This window comes from Grammomys surdaster, unplaced genomic scaffold, assembly GCF_004785775.1.
Source record: "Grammomys surdaster isolate TR1022 unplaced genomic scaffold, NIH_TR_1.0 100, whole genome shotgun sequence".
Taxonomy (NCBI): domain Eukaryota; kingdom Metazoa; phylum Chordata; class Mammalia; order Rodentia; family Muridae; genus Grammomys; species Grammomys surdaster.
In genome coordinates this window covers 14,092,011-14,114,066 of record NW_021604579.1, presented here as the reverse complement: position 1 = coordinate 14,114,066, position 22,056 = coordinate 14,092,011, and the positions used below count along the sequence as shown (strand labels likewise).

The 22,056-nt window shown below is 44.0% G+C and overlaps 1 protein-coding gene across 3 annotated transcripts in view; it reads left to right on the top strand.

The window, feature by feature from the left end:
* Window positions 1-20,153, top strand: part of Dab1 (DAB adaptor protein 1) — a 1,070,329-nt gene extending 1,050,176 nt beyond the window's left edge. For 2 of the 3 annotated variants that reach the window (XM_028787228.1, XM_028787225.1), the window contains exons 9-13: window positions 6,466-6,528; window positions 8,742-8,850; window positions 15,688-16,236; window positions 19,611-19,741; window positions 20,058-20,153. In XM_028787228.1, coding sequence (XP_028643061.1) covers window positions 6,466-6,528; window positions 8,742-8,850; window positions 15,688-16,236; window positions 19,611-19,741; window positions 20,058-20,153 — 948 coding nt within the window. Of the gene's footprint in view, window positions 1-2,102; window positions 2,154-2,244; window positions 2,293-6,465; window positions 6,529-8,741; window positions 8,851-15,687; window positions 16,237-19,610; window positions 19,742-20,057 lie in introns of all 3 variants that reach the window. The other variant, XM_028787218.1, reaches the window with a different exon arrangement.
* The last annotated feature ends 1,903 nt before the right edge of the window (window positions 20,154-22,056 follow it).

The window sequence follows — 22,056 nt, the reverse complement described above, 5'->3', positions numbered from 1 at the left end:
AGCAGCAGACCAAAGGTATCAGAGATATCACCAGGAAGAAAGATGATCTGGTGACACTGCCTAGAAATAAGACCAGGGAAGGAAATGGAGCCAGCAGACTAAAGATTCTTTAGTCTAGTTCCCAACATCATGTAAGAATAGTTTCCTCAGATGAAAGAACACGTGCAAATATGTTGTTAAAATGAGCCAAGGGGTAGGAGAAGGTACTAAATAATAACCATGATTTGTTGAGCACCTAATACCAGACAAAGCTATGCACACTTCTCAGTAAGACTCAGAGAATGCCTCCACACTCCTACCTAGAAATGGAGAAAAGTGGGGCTCCTTGAGTTTCAGAATCATGTGACCCAGAGGTGGCATGACCAGCATGACTCCTGGGACACATATTTATCCAGATTCCTAGACTGAGCTTCCTCTGGATGTACAGAAGTCACTCAATCCGCCTCACCTCTGCAACTTCCCAGAGGCCACGTCTTCTGTCACTGGGAAGGTGACAGGCACACGCCGATGCTAGAGGTCCTCCCACATTTTCATTATGTGGGACATGGTGAGGTTTTTATGAGACTCCACCACAGGCTGTTTTTCAAATTTATTTAATTCATCCATCATGTTCTGAAGCCATTTGCTTTTTTATATTGGACAGATGTAATGAGATTTTGGACACTAAAAAATGTTTTTATTAAAAGTTATGACCCAGAGCTAGTTGGTAGGGGCCCAGCCATAAATCCCCAGGAGTATGTGAATTTATAAGGGATGTAGCGACATAACCTTAACCTTCTGGGCCACACCATAGATTACATGGTCTCCTAGACGACACACCTGTAGCTAAATAATAATAGTAATAATCAATGCCAATAGTAGTGTATGCAGTATTTCTGTAGTTATTGCACAAGGCAACTTTTCATCTTGTCACCATGGGTGAGTCATGGTGAGCTAGACACTGGTGGAGACAGGTGACAAAGTCTACTGGTGTTTGTTCTAAATGACAGTGGTCCTGGGTGCTTTGATTCTCCCACCCCATGCCACATCCTGTGGCTGGGGATGAAGGAAGTAGCAGCCACAATTTCTGTGGAGAAAGTGAAGGTGATTTTGGCAAATGAACAGTATTTTATGAGTGGACCAAGCCCTGCTCAAACTTAGGAAGCCTTGTCATCTCTCTGCTCATGCGCAATGACGCGGTTTAAATGCCAGTCGGCACAGATGCTATTAGCATTGAGCTACTTGGAAATTATCCAAAGAATAATTAGCTTGTATGTATAGACCAAAACAAGGTTATTAAAATATGCATGTGTGGTAGATATTATACATTTCTTCTAATACATGATATATACAATAGAATTAAAAGTTAAGAGAACAGTTAGTTTTGGCCAGCTGCCAGCCACTTGTTAAAACATGGATTCATTCATTTCTGTTGGGCAATGCTATATAGTAGACCCTGGGGTGCTGCCGGGCATTTTGGGAATAAATTGCACATGTGAAAGTACTTGCTATAGAGCAGCTAGGTGCAGCTGAGGCACCGAGGACTCAAAGTTTCGTAGCAGCGGTGGTAATTACCTGGGCTTAGGAAAGTAGGGAACACTGAGCTTACTGGAATAAGAAGAGGTGGCTGAGCAAAGAGAAGGAGTAGCACAAAAGTCAGGTACAACTGGCTGATGATGAGAGGATGTGTGTGCATAAATATGAAAATTGAATAATGGACCCCATTATTTTGTATATCATAAATAGTCAAAAGAATCAGCAATAGAAACAGTTGAGTGTGGCAAAGATTACAGGATGGGATGTCTTCATTTTCAAAGAAGACTGTTCAGTGTAGACATGTTGGCTCTTGCCTCTGTGCCTAGCTGAGTGGGGTGCATAATCTCAGGAAGATGGACTTTCGGCTTACAGACGTGCTGCCGCTGTGACTCCCGATCAGTCCCATGCTTTATCATCTGGTTATGCTGGAAACATATCCCAGGCTTTCCACCATCCATCAGAATCGGCTCCCGCCTACTGAGACCGTGGGAGTGTAAACCATGGCTGCCGTCATCATTAAACCCATAAATCCATGTCATCTGTGTGTCATTCACTCCATCCTCATTCATCATCCCTTGCACTTGCAGAATAGCCAGCCGCTGGAGGATTTCGAAGCACGCTTTGCTGCAGCCACGCCGGTAAGAATGCGAGGGCCTTGTCTGTTTAACTGTTTCATGTTGTCGGACCATCACTCATTCCATGCTCATCCATCATGCCTTGTGGTTGCAGAACGGGAACCCGTCAATGGACTTTGATGAGCTTCTTGAGGCAACCAAGGTGAGTCTGCCAGGGTCCTGTTAAATTAGAGTCCATCTGCTTATCCTCATGTGTCCTGTGGTGTCCTCGTCCACCCGCATAAATGGCGATTGTTCTACTCTCTGCTGCTCCCATAGGTGCTCATTGGAATGTTCACAGGAAAACAAAGGGTGCCATGAGTTTCAGTAGGAAGTGTGTATGTACAAACAGGGTGTGTGTGTGTGTGTGTGTGTGTGTGTGTGTGTGTGTGTGTGTGTAAGATACGGGGTATTGGAAAGAAAATAGCACCCCCTAATTTCATTCAACCAGTATTTTAGAGGTCTCCTAACACATCCCGGATATGCTGGTGGGAAAATTCAACACAGTCTTTGTGTTCTGAGAGAAAGAGGAGAGGGCAGTGGGGAAAGGCATGACTGACTGGAAAGAGCCCATGCAGAGGCCCTAAGATGTGTCACCTTTCAGATCCTCTGGACTCTGTCCTCCTTAGCACTGTGTAGACTGACTGTGTAAGTCTGCCTCCCATAAAGCATCCATCTCCTGAACACAGGGGCAAGAGCATGATGTCCTCAGGCTTGTGTCCCTGCTCTTGGCACAGTAGCCAATGCATGGTACGAATTCCTACACATATCCTGAAGGGTTCCAGGCTCTCCTGTTGCCAAAACATGGGGAGTGAGCCTGTGAGAGGATATGCTGTGGAGGTCAGCCCATGGCTTCTCATCCCTCAACTGTGTCACCTCATGACAGTCATGTTGAAAGAAGGGATAGCAGCTGTACAGTGTTCCATATACTTGGAAAACTGCCACTTATTTTAAATCAAAGTGGTTGGGCTAGGGCCAGGCCTAATGGGAGATATCAAGGGGATAGACCCAAACCTCTCAACGCCTTCATTTCTCCAACACTGGCCTTAGCAGCCTCAGCATCACCCCCACCTACTGCTGCAAAATACGCAGTATCTTCTAAAGGAAACACATCTGCCACCTAGAACTATACCTCTACCAGAAGACCTCTGGAAGCTAGTCTTGGTAGGCAATCCTCTAGCATGAGCAGACATCTCCGGCTAAAGCTGCTAATGGACTCCCACAGGTGTGTACCATAGCAGGCCTCTTGAGAACTGAGGCTTCTAGTTGGAGGATGTCTTCGAGCTTACTACCACCATTAAGAAAAGCTGAGCAGAAACCGGTGAATCAGCAGACAGACTTTGAAAGGGTGTGGTTACTCTGTGGGTCAGCGCATCCAATCCTCAGGTCCCCATCACTTACCTCAGCCTCAGTTAAAGCATCTGTAAAGTGCGGACTGTGACCATGGAGCTCAGGCAGTGTCAAACATGATGATAATGTATGGGAATGCTTATTGTAAGCTGTAAAGTGTTTTACAAATGTGAACTCTTAGCTTTATTCTCCTGAGGCCTTTAACATGATGGATGAGGACAGTATTTTCAGATATTTTCAGATGGAACATGGTTTATTAGGTTACAAATAAGTGGCTGGGGTTCATGTGGGGAGGGCAATGAAAATAGATACTATTCCTGATTCTCCATCATCCGTGGTTATTCAGATTATTTTTAATTTTATGGCCCAAGAACCCCCTTTTTCTATAAAATTTAATTAACTCGGGGTTCTATTTAAACAGCAAATCCAATGAAACGAAATAACAGCCTATGTTTTATGCCTCCCCATGTTTTTCTCGTTTAATCCTTGAGTGAAAATCATTTGGCAAGAGGAAGGGCTATATCTCAAGAAAGAAGGTTATTTTAAAAGTTGTGCTTAAGGAGAAAATTAGCCAATAAATTATCTTTACGATGTTAGTAAAAGTATGCCACGAGTTCAACACATTTGAGATGTAAATTGTGTGACTTAATTATTAACTTCATTTTAATATTTTCCCAACGCTGAAAATAGTCCTGAGCTGTTTTATAAGCATGGAGATCCAGACTCCAGGAAACCCGGGAGCCTCAGCTGAATTCATTAGGCAGAGTCAGTCTTTCATGCAGCAGGAGAGGGTCCAAAGGGTAGGCTTCACCCTATCAGGTGAGGTGTTGGCATACCAAAGGAATGAGGAAAACCAGGAGAGTCCAGATTCAGGAGCACACATGCTACACGACAGCTATCACTCACACATCAGCTGCTGGCCCATCACTGTGTGAGAGGGAAGGAGTTGGAGTCCGTGGAGGAGACTGACTTGTACACAAATGCCTCTAATAGCCTCGGCCAGTCCCATTGCCATGTCCTCTCCCAAGAGAGGTCCATGCTGGTAAGACCAAACAGCTTCTGCCCTCCTCCAGTGCTCTTCCTGGCTCTTACAGTTCCATATTGTCTTCCACACCTTTGTCACCAAGCTAACTGTACCTCTTCTGCTGGATTTTGGGGACAAGCTGTTTCCTTTAGAAAGCTCTGACCAAATTCTCTGCCCCTAGCTGACTGGGTTCCAGTTTCCCAACAGAGGCTTTGGCCACCCTTTCTGTCCTATTATCTTGAAGTGGTCTGCATCTGTGGACTACAATCCCCCAACAGACCATCTACTGCCTGCAGTTGGGACTTGGCATTCTCCTTTCTATGCTTCTAACACCAAATACAGCACCCAGCACCTTATGCTTCTTCAAGATTTGCAGGGAGAATGTTGTATCCTTCAGACGAAACAAAACACTTTGTGTGTGCCTGGTACTGTTGTTCAATCTGAGAGTCCAAGGGGGAGGATTGGGAGTGACACTCACACAGCGGAGCTTCATTCTTGTTCAGGAAAAGTCTTCTGTGCCATTCAACCAAGCTTAGCCAAATAGGAGAACAAACAAGCTCTGCTAGTGTGAGCATCCCTTTTCAGAAATGCTTGGAACCAAACATGGATTGGGATCTGAAGTTGAGACATATTCAGAAGGACAAACCTTGGAGATGGAACCAACGTCTAAACACCAAATTCCTTTTTGTTTCATTATACTTCTACTCATAACTTCATTTTGTGTGTGTGTGTGTGTGTGTGTGTGTGTGTGTGTGTGTATGTGTTTAGTATGCTAGCATTTTTTTTTTTACCATGACCCTTATGGGAAGTCCCTTATTGGATATTCTGTTTATGGCATCATATCAACACTCAGTGTTTGAGATTTGGAATATCTGAGGTTTAGAGCTTTCAGACTAGGGATGATAAATCTAACATATCAGCTCTCGCACCCAGCTTGGGAAGTGAATCAACATACATACCCAACAGTGGGACCTTCTCCTGAACTCAAAATTGGCTCACTCTTCAGAAGCAATAGCCATTTCTTTTTTGGTATGAATCCTAGAGATCCAACTATGACAAAGTTGGAGCTGAATGTCTGCATGGAGACCAGAGTAGCAGTGCAGCCAGCCTCTTCTTGTGCCATCTGTTAACTGTTTTTTTTGCTGTTTCCTGCACTGGAAGCCCTCACTTAAGATATGAAGATGAGTGGGAAGTAGGTTTTGCTCAGTGGACAGCTTCACACAAAGTGTGCAATTATACGCTTTGCATAATTAAGTCAGGACATTTGGTTCCTGGCCAAAGAATCCCTATGGTCCCTAAAGCTAAAGTGTATGCAGATTCATTTCTAACTGTATCTTAAAAGGGTTCTTCTGCTCTTCTGGTCAGGCTTTCTCACACCCCCTGTATGATGGATGGGAAGATGGATGGAGCTGTGTCTGTAGGCATAGAGTTCCTGGGAGTGATTGATAGTGTGTATACTGGGCTGGTTTTGATGCCCTTCCTGGTATTAAATGAAATGTTTTCTTTTCATTCAACCACATTTTTTATCCCAAAGACAGACTTCATAGGAATACATATTTGACTGCATGCTGTCTATATAGAAATTACAAATCTTGACCTGTGTGACGTCGTTGTCACCTCTATGCGAATCTATTTCTTTACAAAGCATTGTGACTAAGGGATCTTATCTCTCAGGGCTAGTGCTGTTGGAGGCATTAACTGAGAAAGAACCTCATAGTTCCTTGCCATTCTTACAGGTGGGTAGCTTTTGGATGGGTAGTTCTACTCTTGAGAGAAATAGTTCATAGGACTGCATTTCTTTCTATGGCCTTGGAACCATGAAGTGCAGTAGGGAGTGACTGGCTTTACCATTTCCATGGTGGTAACGGAGCAAAGGGGCGATTATTCTCATGATATAACATCTTAAAGCAAGCCTGGCAACATTCATCTCATGCTTACATGATTCCTTTTGTGTCTTTCCAGGCTGTGACCCAGTTAGAACTTTTTGGAGACATGTCCACCCCTCCTGATATAACCTCTCCCCCAGTAAGTACACACCACCCTCTGAACCCTGCTGCCTAGCCCTTCTTTCACCAGCCACACAGTGACACAATCTGGGCTTTGGTGAGAGAGCCTGGCTGGTAAATTTCAACTCTGGCTCTTGTGAGCTAAGCTGTGTTATTTGAGTATTTCAACTAATGCTCCTGAAACTCAGGCTCCGCTACTATAAGGAAGGAATTAGGATCAATGCTCCTGATTTGAGGAACAAATGACACCGTGCTTAGAGCGACCATAGGACATTGCTTGTGGCTTCCTCTTAAGGCTCTAAGAAGAGAGCCAGGAAAGATACATAGTTTGAGCTGATAGCTAAGTTGAGAATATAGACACGAAACTCTACATGGCAGGAAGCATGAGCAGGCATGTATCACTATGGACCTGGTCCCCCACAGCACAAGTGGCAGCTAAGGAAAGGAAGGCCTTTCTGTTCCATTCTTCTCTTTCCTCCCCATTTCCTTTCTCTCCTCCCACTTTACTGTGTTCATCCCCCATTGGCTTGCCTTAGTGTCTTGGAAAGCATGACCATTGTGCCTCCCTGAGCCACTCATGAAGCTCTGGGTTCACGGCCACAGGTCAGTAAGGGCACCCAGGGCATTGCTTGCAAGAGGATTGAGATTGCATAGAGCCTTCCTTTAAAAGTACAGATTAAATAAAAATAGAGAAGGAAAAGAAAGAAAAAAATTGAATTAAAAACGAAGAAGAATAGAACCTTAGTACTAGACCCTGTGATGAACAATCCTGTCATTGCAGAAGCCACTACGATGCATGCATGACCTTCCCCTGCCTGCTCCCCAGAAAGAGAGAGAGAGAGAGAGAGAGAGAGAGAGAGAGAGAGAGAGAGGCTGCACACAGTTGTGCAAAGAGAGGCATAGGTGGAATGCACCTCATAGAGAAAGGGCTGTGATCCCACCACCGAGGACAGATGGCCTGAGACCTTGCAGCTCACAGCTGCCACTGGGGAATCCAGGCACAGCTGCCCTGCTCCCAACCCCTGATGTCCATAGCAATCTTGTCTTGTTCCCAGAGAAGCCAGGCCTCTCTCGTGAGCCTTTCACTCTTACAGCTGCCTCAGTACATAACAGCTGGGCTAGAGAACAGGCAAGAGGGGGCCTGAGTGGCTCCTCCTTCTTTACCCCCTGCATTGTACAGATGAGCAAACTGAGACCCAGGGAAGACATGTGACTTCTTCAAGGCCGTATATGTGGGGTGGGGGAGGGGGCTGTTCTGACGGTGTGCAAAACTGCTTAACGCAGCAGCTCGGGGCTATGTTTCTGGCCCTGAACCCAAGTGCAATCCAAATGGGTATTTAGTAATCCTTAGAACAATGCCATTCGTCCCGGAAGCTGACGGTCTAAAAATGGCCCTGTCTAATTGCCATGGTTTCAGAATTAATTGCTTGCCCCAGTCTGTTCCAACGGAGGAGGCGGGGACCGACAAGGATATTATGGCACCAGGCAGACTTATACTGTAGGCAAAAGACTACAGTTAAAGGGAGTGGACGTTCTTAGTTTGATAACTTCCCCCTTATCCAGCACTTCATGCAGCTGACCTTTCTGGAGCTGCAGCTGAGGTCAGGTTGGGACTAGAAGTTTCCAGATATGCTGCTATGGCTTAGTCATCTTCTTGAAAATATTTCCTCCTCTTTTGCAAAGGGAAGGTTGAAGCAAGAGCTGGTTAGGCTTCCGGACACATGGGCCTGTGTTCTATCCACTCCTCGAGCTTCCTTTGTTTATTTAGACAACTCTTTACTGACCAGCTGATAAGTGACAAGTTCTAACAGAGAATACAGTAGGGTTCAAGTGGGTATCCGTCAGATTGAATTGGCCGCTTGCAAGTGGAGAAAGTCATATATGACAAAGTAAGTTGGTGGCCTGAAAAATCCCAGAGGTAGTGGCTCAAATGAACAGTCGTACTGCCAATCATGTGCTGAGCATAAACTATAGGCCCATGCATGGTGCTTATGAAAAACTAGATAAAACTATTCATTTAGATTCATGATTTCATTTAGTCCTCAGAGCAGCTCATTTACCCGCCCCCCAAGAGGGGGGTGGGGTAGGATAATGTTTCTGTCATCAGCCAGTGGAGCACATAAGTGACCTGGGCTATTTCTGGTTTTATCAACACCGACCTCACTCCCTCATCTATGTGGGCTGCTGAGCAGGTCTCATGCATCTGTTCCCCCTCCCCTCTCTGTCTGACAGACTCCTGCAACCCCAGGTGATGCCTTTCTCCCGTCGTCATCCCAGACACTTCCGGGGAGTGCAGATGTGTTTGGCTCTATGTCTTTTGGCACTGCTGCCGTACCCTCAGGTAAGTCCACCTTCCTCCTTCTACTTCCTGTGGACCTCAGACAACTAATTGAACCAGGACCAAATACAGTTAGAACACTTGAGGAGCCCTGTTCCCTCCTGTGGCTCACCAAGAGACACTAGGCAGCCATGTTAGTGGACAGTTGGAGGTCACACACAAAGCTGTGGGTGCTGATGCCAGGAAATCAGGGATGGCTTCCTTCCACCTGGAAAATTCCAGACTCAAGAGACATAGCATCATACACACAGCCATACAAATCAGTGAAGGTCTGTTTCCTCCTGATCCCTTCAGCCACAGGCAGGAAAGATGGTGCAAAGGAAAGAGGAGACGTGCCCCTTAAATCCTGATGGTAGAGGGGACTGCCTTGCTAGGCTCAAGGAAAGTGAGGTTCCCAACTCACACAGGGAACCCTGTTGAATAGGGGTAAACTGCTAATGGTTAACTAAGAAGAAACTGTAACATTTAGCGATTTAGAAAGTATCTCTTTATTTTCCAAGTGTCCTTTAAAATGCATTGATTGTATTTACTAAAGGGTAAAAATGCAGATGATCACAGTTCAGTAGGTCATTTTGAAATGGCAGCATCTCAGGGGTTATACTTTGTTTCTATATCTGCCACTCCTGGTAGCCAGGAGACTCTACTTGGAAATGGCCACTGATACAGGTGAGGTTAGTTCTTTTAGTTATCTGGGAGCCTGGAACAGTGTTGTATTTCCCTCTGCCTCTGTGCTCTGAGTTGGAGGCTCACTATTTCTTTCTTAGCGGTTATTCTTATAAACAGCAAATGAGAGCTTGAATATTTTAGAATACAAATCTGCTTGGGCTTTTTTATGTAAATAATTACTTTTAATTATATGGTGTTAGAAACTAATTCTTGCTACTAAATATAAACCTTGCTTTTATTGTATATAAATTAAAAATTCATACCCTGTTCTGGAATGCAGCTCCTCCTCTTGAGTTTAGGGATCATTACAAACTTTTAGAAGCAATATAGTTGGTAGACTCAGAGCTTAGACTCTGTAGGCATCCTAGAAATGTATTCATTTCTGAGCTCCTCCAGCTGAATTGTTTTGGTGGGCTCTGAAATAGTGTTGTGGTGATGAGTTGTTTTCTGAGTATAAAATAAACATTAAAATCTTGCAAACAATGAAATAGGATGTGTTGTTTAAAATATGAATAAAAACGTCTATCAAGAGCACCCCTGAGCTGGAGCCTTGTCTTCACATACCCACGCTGCTGTCCCCTTTGCTTTGTCTATAAAGATCAATGATAACAATGATTGACCCCATACCTACTAATCTCCAGACATGCTCACTCTACAAGTGTTCGCTGGGTGCCCACTACAGGTCAGCTCCTATTCCAAGTGCTTGGGGTATACATTGAACTTAGCAGAGGGTTCCCCTCCAGCTGGAGTCATAAGCCAGAGCATACATGAGTATGCAGTACATTAGAACAGTAGGGATGAAGTGGTGCATAGAGCAGAGACTAGACTTCAGAGTCCTGGCCGAGGAGGGTGTGGTAAGGAGGATATCTCAACTACAACAACATCAAGAGGGTGAAAGGTCAAGGGAGAAGAAGGGCTTCCTGGTTACAAGTGTTCCGGGCCAGGGGAGGAAGTTTATCCTCTCCTACTTCTATCCTGTCTATAAACGACAAGATGGCACTAGGTGTGGTTTTGAGTCTCACCCTGTACTTATATTAGATTACAAATACCCTGGAGACCTTTGTCAGACTCAGTACTGCCAGATGCAGAAAAGTACTGTACTTTTTCCCATGCTAGATTGAGGAATCTTACTACTTAACCAGCTATGTGTCAAGCTATTGATCTTTGCAATGCTGTCTCTTTGGATTATTGAAAAAAATCTGATCAAAGTTTTCAAAGCAGAAGTATAAAATTAATTTGCATTGGTATTTTTTATTTCCTGTCTTTATGTAAAATATGCTTTAGGTAGTCTTCAGATGGTGGTAATCTGAGCCAGTACATCTTCAACTGGTATTAAAATGTCGCCAGATGTTGTATCTCTATCTACTTACATAAATTATCTGGTCAGCAATGGGGAGACAAGGTAAAGAAGTGACACATATCACACAAAGGATAGCTAGCTGCTAAGGATTTCTGAATCTTCCAGTCTGGCTTACTTTTTAGTTAGTTGTTGGGGCTGATGATCTGTCAGAAGCAAAGCTTCATCTTTGTAACAGGAATGAAAACCAAAAACCACTGTGTCAGTATCATGAGAACTAAATGAGATAACTAAGGACCTCTGAAAGTGCTGGTGCTCAATTGTAGATGCTCAATGTGGAAAAGCTTGTTATTACTTTATTATCATAGCTCTGGTTATAAAAGTCAGAGGACAAACGCCCTGTCCTACCTACTTCCTCCCATCCCTTGTCTTCTTGGGATTTAAAAAAAATGCATATAGTAAAGTTTAGTTAATTTTTCAGTCTCTTGCTTACCTATGGCAGAGGTAGCCTGGATGGTCTGGAGAAGAAGGCTTTGCTATAAACCAGCTGCAGACGTCCCAGCCTCAGATCCACTGAACCTAGATGCTCAGCTGTAAAATGAGAGGTGGTGATTGGACCTCGCAGAGAGGGGCTGAGAGCCACATCCTCATGACCTGTGTGTTACAGAAGACCTCTCTCTGTAATATTGCCGGCCAAGTGTGATCTCAGGAGGAACTCAGCAGACGTTTGTGCTTTGCTGCTTGTATAACTGGCTGGTGTAAGCTCTGCCCTCATAGAAGTAGAATTCTATGCATAAGAATAAACAGAGAGTGGTAATAGCTACCCCAGAGGCTCACTTCAAGCATCTACTCCCCCCACCAGAAAAGGGAGGGGTGTTGTTCCGCTCTTCTCTGCATCTCTAGAGACTGATTCAGAGCCAAGTACCCAGCATGGATATTTTTGGATGAATGAGTGAGTCAAAGGAGGCAGTGTAGCTAGAAGGTACCAAACAAGTTCTATACAAATGCAGCAAGCCTTTGTTTCCAATGTGTTTCTTGTAGGTTAGTCTGGTTTTGTTTTAATTTTCTCAGTCATGGGTACAGGTGTCTCCAGAGCTGGCATCTTGCTATAGATTACAATATTTAACAGGTACATGCACATACACCCTTTAACTGCAAAGTGAGAATGTGGGTATTCCCCTTTTGCAACAGCAAAGAGGTTTGCAATGCCTGAACTTTTATGACATAAACAGATGTTTCTTGGCACCTCATCCCTCCACTGCTGCACACAAGTCTCCAGCTAACAAATTGTTAGGTAGCTGCAGTGGATGCCATGAAGCTGCTCCCTGAGACCAATGCTGCTTTAGTCCTGTTACTGAGGTATCCCTTCAGGCATGTATATGGCCTGTGGCTAAAAAGCAGTAGCTCCCAGGCTTGGGAAGAGCTCAGGCTTAACAATCCCTCCTCCCCCAACCAGAAAAAATTGAACAAGATCTGTAAACTCCTCAACATGGTACCAATTACCCAGTGTTGCCTTTTTCTCTTCTGAATATTATACTTTGGTCTGGAGCAGATGGCGTAAAGCCAGAGAGACATGCTAATAGCTCTCTCCCAAAAATTGTACATAGCCCATCTGTTAGCTCTCTGTGGGGGGAAAAATGGAAATATGAGGGGGGGTGCTGCCACCAGCAGGACAATCATCAGAGATGAATCTACCTGTGGATCTTAGGTTCCATTGCACTCTTGGGAAAATCATGAAAATGTCCATCCTCTGGATCTGTACACCAGTCATCCACCACACATGAGCCAAAGCCATGTATCTGAGCCTTATGCTCAAGACCTCGAAGTGCTACACCGACTCCGACTCCTAACTCTGTGGCTGGCTCAGGATGCTTCTCTCCTTAAAATTATTTTTCTTTGTGATTATGTGATGGCAATATGCATTCTGTAGAAACCACACTGTGAATGTTGATCTTTCTCCAGGGTAACAACATGTGGTACAGTGCTCTCTCTCTAGGTGCTGGGGAGCCACAGGGAGCTGTGGCTCCCAGTCAACCATGCAATCAGAGGGAAAGGTCACTTCCACAGTCTACTAGGCTGCTAAGCTAGGCTGTGCAGTAGGTTAGCAGCTATAGTATCTACTATAGTTTATAAGCCCATCATCAAAGAGTGGGTATATTTCTATTTTGGAAGAGTGGTGGGAAGGAGGGTGGGGCATGACTGGGTCAATAGTGAAGGTTTCTGCTCACTCATTAAAATGGACACAAAAGTCACCAGGGACATTAAAAGGCCCACAGTTGAAGCCTATATCCTTTTCCTTTTTAATATAACAAATATCTGCAGTGTTGTGGGATCTCATTCTTTTCCTACACCATTTTTAATCAGTATAATGTCACACTGATAGTATGGAATTGAAATGAGAAGTGATTTATAATAAAAGCATGTATTTCAATAAAGAAATACTTGGGCATGACCATACTGCAGGACATAATGAGTAATGAGATGATTGTACCTGATAACAGAGTCACCAGTAAAAACTGCAGCTAAAGATACAGGCTGACACCAGGCGCGATGAGGAGTGTTTCTGTCTGGGACTACCATTTTCCAAAAATCTCTCGCATGTTCCAAGTTAAATGACATACATTCTTCCCTGAGTGTACATGCTTGTCACATTCATAGGAAACCACAGGTGTTGACTATGTGTGCAGAGAAACTAAATTTCTGAGCCATTTGGTTTGTCTAGGCTTACATCAGGAGGCAGCATAAGTCATTGTCCTGTACATTGGTCTCACAAGTTATAGATATCTGTTATCAATGCTGGTAGCCCCTTAAAAACCATGAGAGGCCAAACTTCCCTACCGTTACCATAACAACTAAAACATCCCACTGATTTTTCTCTTCACCCCTAGGGGGCAACAGCATTCCCTCTGAGAATTATTTAGTTCTGTCAAAGTAGATCGGAGAACAAGAGAAACAAGTGGCCCAATTGTCTCTTAGTGTGTTGGAGGTCATGGCACCACGTTCGTAGGTGAGCTATGAAACAGTGTGAATAAATCACAAGTTTGAATGGTGTTCCCCAGTACAACTGGACTTAGAGTTCTACAAAGATGTTGTCTGTTTTCTTGTTTCAAAGCCTTTGACACTGGCTGGATTCACCAGCAAGAAGTCCTTGTGCCTTGTCTAAAGCTTCCTCCTGGGGCAGCGTGGCAAGCTTGGCAAGGGAATGTTGAAATGACCAGACTTTTGAATGTTGACTTGATCCAGCTTCAGTTGGTTGAGGGGCAGTTGAAGTGAGGCTAGAACTCCTATATGTGATCACTGTGGGCTCAGAAGCGTCACGGGCATGAACCAAGATGTTATCATTGCCACTGCACCTGTCAGTCATCCTTTTGCATGTTGCTAGGATAGCCTAAATCCTCTCCCATTTTGTTCTGATCTCACTGTTTTGCACCTACAGTTTTATTCTGGCAGCCATTGAAATGCTTCTTTGGAAAGGCTAGCTTATCTACCCTCTGCCATGGCTGAACTGCCACATGTCTCTTAGGCTTAGAAGTCCATGTAAGTGACCACTATCCCCCCTGAGAACCATGAGGACTACTGGAAGCATGTAAGAATTTCCAGTGGACCCACAGTATGCTGACATAGTAGCCCAGATCCAGTGGCTGTGAAAGACCCGAAATAGGTGTTGGCCATCTGGATGACTGCACATAACACAAGGAAGAGAATTCTGACTAGAGATGGACTCAGCTCAGTTTGGATCCTACCTTATGTAAGCTGTGTAACCCTAAGCAACTTACCTCTCCTCTCTGACCACCAGTTTTCCTCAATGGGCATAATGGCAACTAACATTCGAGGATTCTGTGAAAATGTGGAACCGTAGACCATGCATACTGTACAGATTTAATGAATGGAAATCACTGCTTCAGATAGTACTGTTTTAACAAATAGCATTTCCCTTCCTGTTGCAATAACCCCAAAAGAATAATTGGCCAAATAGTTACCATGGTGATAAACACGGGAACCTGCCTTGGTGCTTTTGTAATACCAAACTAACATGGCATGAGGGCTCCTCATTGGATTAATAACCTCCAATTTTTATTTTGTAAACTTGAAAAAGTACTAATACAGAAATAATGCATCCTAATTCCCACTCCCAAAGTAAGGTGTTGTCTGTTACACAAAAAGCCAGACATCAAGTACCTTTCAGCATTTATCTGGGCCATGTTACAGGAGTAACTAACGTTTGCTGAACATTCACTCTATGTCAGGTGCAATAATCCCTTGAATGCTGAATTATATTAACCTTCAGATCAGCCCACAGAAATAGGAGATAACATATGCCCATTTTATAGATAAGAGCCTGGAGCATTTAGGGTGGTAAGGGGTGATCCCAGATGACACATCCGAGGAAGCAGTGCTCTGGCTTTTCATCTATACCTCTGAAGTTCTGTCTTTCACTTTGCACACTGCCTGCCTGATGAGAAACTTAACAAAAATTAGTTCTTAATGCCTGGCTGTAGAGCAGAGACTGGCTCCCAATGGCCTCAGCAATCGAGACTGTTCCCAGTTCACCAAGTAGAGGCATGTAGACTAGGCTACTTTTCAGTCTCCTGCCCCTTTCGCTGAGACACTGTTTCCTGAACTGTGAGATTCAGGAAAGCGATGCAATGGGAAATTGTTGTTATTCCTAGATTCAAGCTGTGTTTCATTCCCTACTTAGGACATCTCCCATGAGAGGTCTGTCTGGCCTCTCCACCAGTAGGTCAACATCCAGAGTTGACCCAAGAAGTCCTAGTATAGTCTAGGACTCTGTACATGGGCAGTTCATTTCTGTCAATCACTCAAATTCATAGATGTTCCTTCTCTGGGATGTCTGACCCTCCTTTCTCCTGTTCCAGGTTATGTCGCTATGGGCGCCGTCCTCCCATCCTTCTGGGGCCAGCAGCCCCTTGTTCAACAGCAGATCGCCATGGGTGCTCAGCCACCCGTCGCTCAGGTGATACCAGGAGCTCAGCCCATCGCATGGGGCCAGCCAGGTCTCTTTCCTGCCACCCAGCAACCCTGGCCAACTGTGGCCGGGCAGTTCCCGCCAGCCGCCTTCATGCCCACACAAACTGTTATGCCTTTACCAGCTGCCATGTTCCAAGGTCCCCTCACCCCCCTTGCAACAGTCCCAGGCACGAATGACTCTGCCAGGTCAAGTCCACAGAGTGACAAGCCCAGGCAGAAAATGGGGAAGGAAATGTTTAAGGATTTCCAGATGGCCCAGCCTCCACCTGTACCCTCTCGAAAGCCTGACCAGCCCTCCCTGACCTGTACCTCAGAGGCCTTCTCCAGTTATTTCAACAAAGTCGGGGTGGCACAGGATACAGACGACTGTGATGACTTTGACATCTCCCAATTGAACTTGACCCCTGTGACTTCTACCACACCATCTACCAACTCACGTGAGTATTCTTTCACCGAATTCTAAAACCTGACAAGTATAGTGCTTATTTCCTGTAACTTAAACTACTGGGGGTAGATCTATTTCACTTGCATCTCAAGCTTTCAGGTATCACTGATAACTGTTCCCATAGCAACCAACTCACTAGCAGTTATAGCACATCCATGAGCCCCTTACCCTCTAGGTCTCTTTTTACATAACACTGATACCAAGTTGCACTAGATCCCTGTGACAGATAATGACAATAAGGTTTGCAGACCATAGTACAGATGAGCACATGTCTGGCATTTGTCATAATGTCACCATCCTTCTTAGGACTTTGTTGATATGCTCACTCATGTTTCTGTATGTGTTAGCTTATGGCACACACATTTTAGCATGGCATATTAAAATGAGAACAAATGTAATATTTTTAAGTAGAAACAAAGGGCCAGAAAGAGCTCAGAAGGTAAGGATGTTTGCCAGTAAGCCTAAAGACCAGAGTTCAGTCTCCAGAATCCTGGGGTCAGAACTGATCTTAGTGGCATCTCATGCTTGCAGATGTCAGTGATAACTATCCCCATAGCAACCAACTCAGATACCAGTTATAGCACATACATGAGCCCCTTACCATCTACGTCTCTTTTTATATAGGATTGATATCTATCACATAGATTTGTGTGAAGGAGAGAACTGACTTCCAAAAGTTTTTTCTAACTTACAAACTTACATACATACGTGCATACATGCATACATACATACATGCAAATGATAAAGCTTAGAAACAAGGCTTAAAATTAGAAAAGGCATTAAGATCACAGAAAAATGCAAGGCAGAGTTTACAGAGTTGCTGAGGTCATGATGGGCAGAGTGGACAGTGAGCCCTGGCTGGGAACACGGCAGTATGCTTAATCCTTATTGACCTTTGCTTTGGAACAACAGGCTTGCCTCTGTGGGCTTTGTGTTTCTTAGCTCTAAGTCAATTATTTAAAGGCATTACAACATAGAAGGATCTTAGGATCTTCATCTTTGTGTTCTTGTTCAGTGGGGGGTTTTGTTGTTTTTGTGTGTTTTTGTTTTGTTTTTGCAGCTCCCTGGGCCAGGTTTCTAGTGCTGGCTCCCATCATGACAAGCTGTGTCTTAGACAAAGCAAGTCGCTGCCCTGAGTCTCTGGACTCCTTGTAGAGCAGCAGCTTCCCTCTGGCCTCAGCACTAGGAGACTGCTTCCACCTTACTTTCCTCTTGCAAACACCAAAAATAGAAAGCCTGCTGCCGAGTCAGAAGCCAGACACACTTGAGCACACGTGTGCTTGTCAGACACAATCGGAAAAAGTGTTCCAGTGACTCAGCCTGTACTTTGACAATTGATAAGGAGAAAGAAAAGGCTCATGGTACAATGACTTTGCCGTTTTCATTACTGTCACCGGTGATATGGATCACTGGATGGCCAATACTATGAATTGTCAAAAAAAATTAATGTGAATACAATTAGATTGTGTCATTCAGCCAGGCTCAGAATGCTATTCTGCAAATGAAGGCCTTGCACTCAGGCCATGGGTGCTACATAGCCAAGGCATTTCTATTAATTCTAATCCATGGGGTTTCAATGAAGAATAATGAATAAAAAATGAAATGCTGGAGAAATAACAGTCATGCATAAATGAACAAGAGTCTTTTTAAAACGCATGCCTCATTTTCAATGAACCATGGGCTGCCTACAAACAAGGAAGTTCTTTGAGGGCCAGGACTATCTTGTCACTATCCTGGAACACGTCTCAGAATGGTAGCAGGAGGCCCGCACATACAGATATTAGGAAAGGTTAAAGGCGATGAAACTAGTTGCCCAAAAGACCTTGTCACCAAAACTGTGTCTGAGAGCAAGGTTTGGCCAGTGTGTCATGGCTGACATTTGAAGACAGATGATTCTTACTTAGTAGCACCCTATCATCTACCCACCAGATGCAAACAGCATCTTCATTCTTTTCTTCTAGTCATGATAGCCAATAATAACTCCAGACATTGCCACATATTCCCTGTGGGTGTGACCTCACCCACCCACCTTGAGAGAACACAGGCTTGGAATACTGAGTGCCCTGCCTGTAAACCCTTGCTACAACTGAGATGATTGCATAAATAACCTCTAGCTGTGCTCCTGCTGGTTCCACTGGGGAATGCTGGGCAGTATACTGTTAGGAGACTCAGGGGTTCTTAGCATTTTGTAAGCAATAAGCCACTTAAACACAATTCAGAACCCAATGAAGCTAATATTACCCACTCAGTGAAGCATCTTTATACAGCATTAAACCTAGTATTGCTAGTTTGCTCTGAAACCAACTCACAAAACAACTAGTAATACACAATCTTTCATTTTAAAGAAAATGAGTAAAGTCAATTTTCTCATAGTCTTCCCTGACAGCACTCCTTCAAAACGGGACTGACTGAGAGATGAGTCATAAGAAAACAAAAGAAGCAAAATGTAAAACCAAAACATCTCAAACAGAAAAGACTCCATAGTGTTATATCTATCTGTGCCACATTCCATGGCTCATCCCCATACCTGTGTTGGTATAAATGATCCCCCATGTCCCTCTGGACTCTGGCTCCTAATAGCTGAAGGAAGCATACAATACCTCATCTAGTCATTTGTATCAGAAGAATAATGAAGGGAGAGAGTGTAGCCAGGGTTAGCCTCATCCCATATTGTGAATGGTAAAGGAGCTGGAAATGGGGTTAACGGCCAGCATGAACTTTTGCAATCATCCATTGTCTGATAAAATACCAGACTTTTGCTAAACTCTAAAACAGCATAATGGGGAAGCCTTATCAATGGCACTACTACTCACCTACTCAATCAATCCATGCATTAGGACTAAGCCAATGATCGGAATTTCCTATGCTAAGTTAAACATTAGGAAAAGAAGAGCTTCCACTGTCATGTGTTAGAAACCTCAGGAACAAATAAAAAGAGGAAGACAGTGGAGGGTCATGGCAACAAATGCATATTCCTTACAAAAAGCTTATCATTGTCTCTTCCAATCCACCCTGTGCTTATTAAACACTGAGTGTTTGATCCACAAGAGTCATTCAAAAATACGCCTTCTGATAAGAGAGAGAGAAGAGAGTCAGCCACGCCCAGCAGTTTGCAGCTTGCTTGTGTGTCAGACGCACTGTAGGAGTTGTTTGGAGTCCTTGATTCAGTGACTCTCCAGTGGGGTCCGAGGACTGGGGGTTCCTTAATCATGGGAGGAATTTAGATGCTCAGATTGGGCTTGAGATGGGAAGTAGGAAGACTTGACTCAAGGATAAATAGACCACAGGTATCTCTATGGGATTTAAATGGTTGTGGCTTTTATGTATATTTATGTCATTCCCTCTTTTGCTATGATCTCTGTGTAGCTCCAACCCCAGCCCCTAGGCAGAGTTCTCCATCCAAATCATCATCAGCATCCCACGTCAGTGATCCGACCACAGATGACATCTTTGAAGAAGGCTTTGAAAGTCCCAGCAAGAGTGAAGAACAAGAAGCTGTAAGTGACCTGCTGAGAGCTCTACTTTTCCTTAACCTTAAAATTTGCCCATAGACAATAAGAGCAGCAACATAAAAGAGAGTGCCAGCTCTGAGTGGAGGTTTGAAGAGCCACTGAAGGGTGTATCCACCGGAAACACTGACCTTTTGTTAAGCTGTTTGGAGCTCTCACATCTGGGAGGTGGCATCCTCTGGCTAAAGTTTCAGCCTCCTGTAAAATAACTGGTTGCATATGTACCACATGAATATAATCTTAGTTGCCTTTATTTTCAGTTGTTGAAGAGAGAAAAAAAAAGTGTTATCTTCTTGTGTTCTAGCCTGATGGATCACAGGCCTCCTCCACCAGTGATCCATTTGGGGAGCCCAGTGGTGAGCCCAGTGGTGATAATATAAGTCCACAAGACGGTAGCTAGATAGCGCAGGTCTGGGTAGGTATCTGTCCTTTTTATCTCCTTCACCTGTAAGGTTTTCCCTCTTGCTTGTTCTTTACCGCTGTTGTACCCCAGTGTTTGTGCTTTGTCTCCTTGCCTGTGCTGTGTTACAGTATTCATATCATGTCCCCATGTCTGTGATTGCTCCTAATGCTTGCATGTTTTTTTTTTCATGCCTGTTACTATGTTGCCAATATTGATACCCTGTCACCTTGCCTGAACCATCTCACCAGTTACCAGTGTTTATACAATCTCTCTTTGCCCCTTTCTATTTTGCATTTTGCATTTTCTCATGGATGAATGACCTTCGACATACACCAAAATGAGGGAACATGGCGAATAATTGTCTTACTTAGTCAGTGATACATTCTGAGTTGATGATGGCGCTAGGATGGGGCCCAGTCAACAGCACCTAATGGGGATTGAGTTTCTAAAAACATTGGTCCTCTGGAGTAGACACGTCTCTCTCTCTCTCTCTCTCTCTCTCTCTCTCTCTCTCTCTCTCTCTCTCTCTCTCTCTCTCTCTCTCACACACACACACATACACACACACACACACAGTCTCTTTCACACACATACACACATTCATACTGTCTCTTTCATACACACAAACATACTCTTACCCACACTCTCTGTCACAAGCATACACACACATACACATTCACACACACAATAATTTTTCAGTGAAATGAAGTCCTGATGTTTTACTCTTTTAAGCAAAATGTCACTGCATTTGCCTACATGCCACAGATCCAAAGAGGTCACCAATCAAACACACTGAGAAGTCACACTATGAAACAAAACCAAGCCATGCTTGAAATCAGATTGATTGAGATTTAAGGTTATAGTAGCCCAAACCGTCTATCCAGGAAGGGTTCTATACCTCCTTCCAGTGACACTCAAGGACATGGAACTGTCACTCTGGAGGCTCTGCACCTGTGCTGCGTCTGTGGCTTGCCACCACATCACTTCAGATTCTATCAGCAGCTATTGGAGAGAGGCAGCCTTACACTGCTAGAAGTGGCTCTTGGAACTCGACTTTCAATAAACCTGATTTGATCAAAGTGAAGAGGAGATGAGGTGCCGCCCCTTCTCAGGAGACAGAAAGATACTTTGGTTTTACAGATGTAATTTCTTAGGCCAGCTTTGACAAATGTTTCAAACTTTCAGGTATCTTCCTGGTTTCCCATAAGTATGTAGGACAGCAAGGCCAGACTCAAAGTTCTTTACTCAAACTTTGGTTCTGAGCAGCAGCACCATTGCTATTAAAATGGTGAGCAGCATTCACTGCTTAGAACTGGATTCTATGACTACCCCAGTCATTCACAGTCTGCACATAGCTCCTTTTGACAGTTACTGAAAATTAATATAGAGGTTTGAAAGTACATTCTGTTAATGGATGTTAGGATTAAGGAATTTAGCATACTATATCTTGTCACATCTTATATCTGTAAAATACAATAATACACTGTACTATACAAAACCACAAACACCCATTGAAAAAGTCAATCTTTCACAACTGAATTGGAAACTGGTCTCTTAAAAGCACAGTCGATGCAAAAGGACATGGATTCTCAGCAGATTCCTTGAGGTGATTCCCAGGAGGGTTTCACCTTGTGTGTTTGTTGTACTTCATAGTTCAAATTCTCCTTTGAAAGTTTGATGAATGAAGAGATCATTCATCACAGTATCAGCAAACATCATCCTAGAACTAAAGAACTTGTGAGAAACCAAGATGGCTCACTCCATTGGCAGGCCAATGCCTCAAACTCCACTTCCTGAGCTTGTTTGGCTTTGAAGCACTTACCTGGGCTGAACTGTTTCATGAGGCCTTGGTTTATTCCACATTTGATGCTCCTTCTGGTTCCTCAGCCTATAGATAGGT